The 216-nt window shown below is 42.6% G+C and overlaps 1 protein-coding gene across 1 annotated transcript in view; it reads left to right on the top strand.

Moving 5' to 3' along the window:
- MAP3K5 (mitogen-activated protein kinase kinase kinase 5) overlaps positions 1–216 on the top strand; it is a 76490-nt gene that overhangs the window by 12946 nt on the left and 63328 nt on the right. Inside the window, 1 exon segment of the mRNA XM_009319141.1 lies at positions 7–200. Coding sequence (XP_009317416.1) covers positions 7–200 — 194 coding nt within the window.

Below are 216 nucleotides of genomic sequence, written 5' to 3'. Positions count from 1 at the left end.
CTACAGATGTGCACTGGTAAATAAATATTTGTTCCTTATATGATAACTCCACATAACAAGGTGTACTGCTGTGATAGCAGTTTTATGAAGGGACTAACAGAACTGATGCAGCCCAGTTTTGAGTCGCTGCTTGGGCCTATATGCTTACCTCTGGTGGATCGATTTATTCAGCTCTTGAAGGTGGCACAGGCCAGTTCAAGGTGAGTTGTCTTTTTG

Source organism: Pygoscelis adeliae, unplaced genomic scaffold, assembly GCF_000699105.1.
Source record: "Pygoscelis adeliae isolate BGI_AS28 unplaced genomic scaffold, ASM69910v1 Scaffold172, whole genome shotgun sequence".
Lineage (NCBI taxonomy): Eukaryota > Metazoa > Chordata > Aves > Sphenisciformes > Spheniscidae > Pygoscelis > Pygoscelis adeliae.
This window is presented reverse-complemented; position numbering and strand designations above follow the sequence as displayed.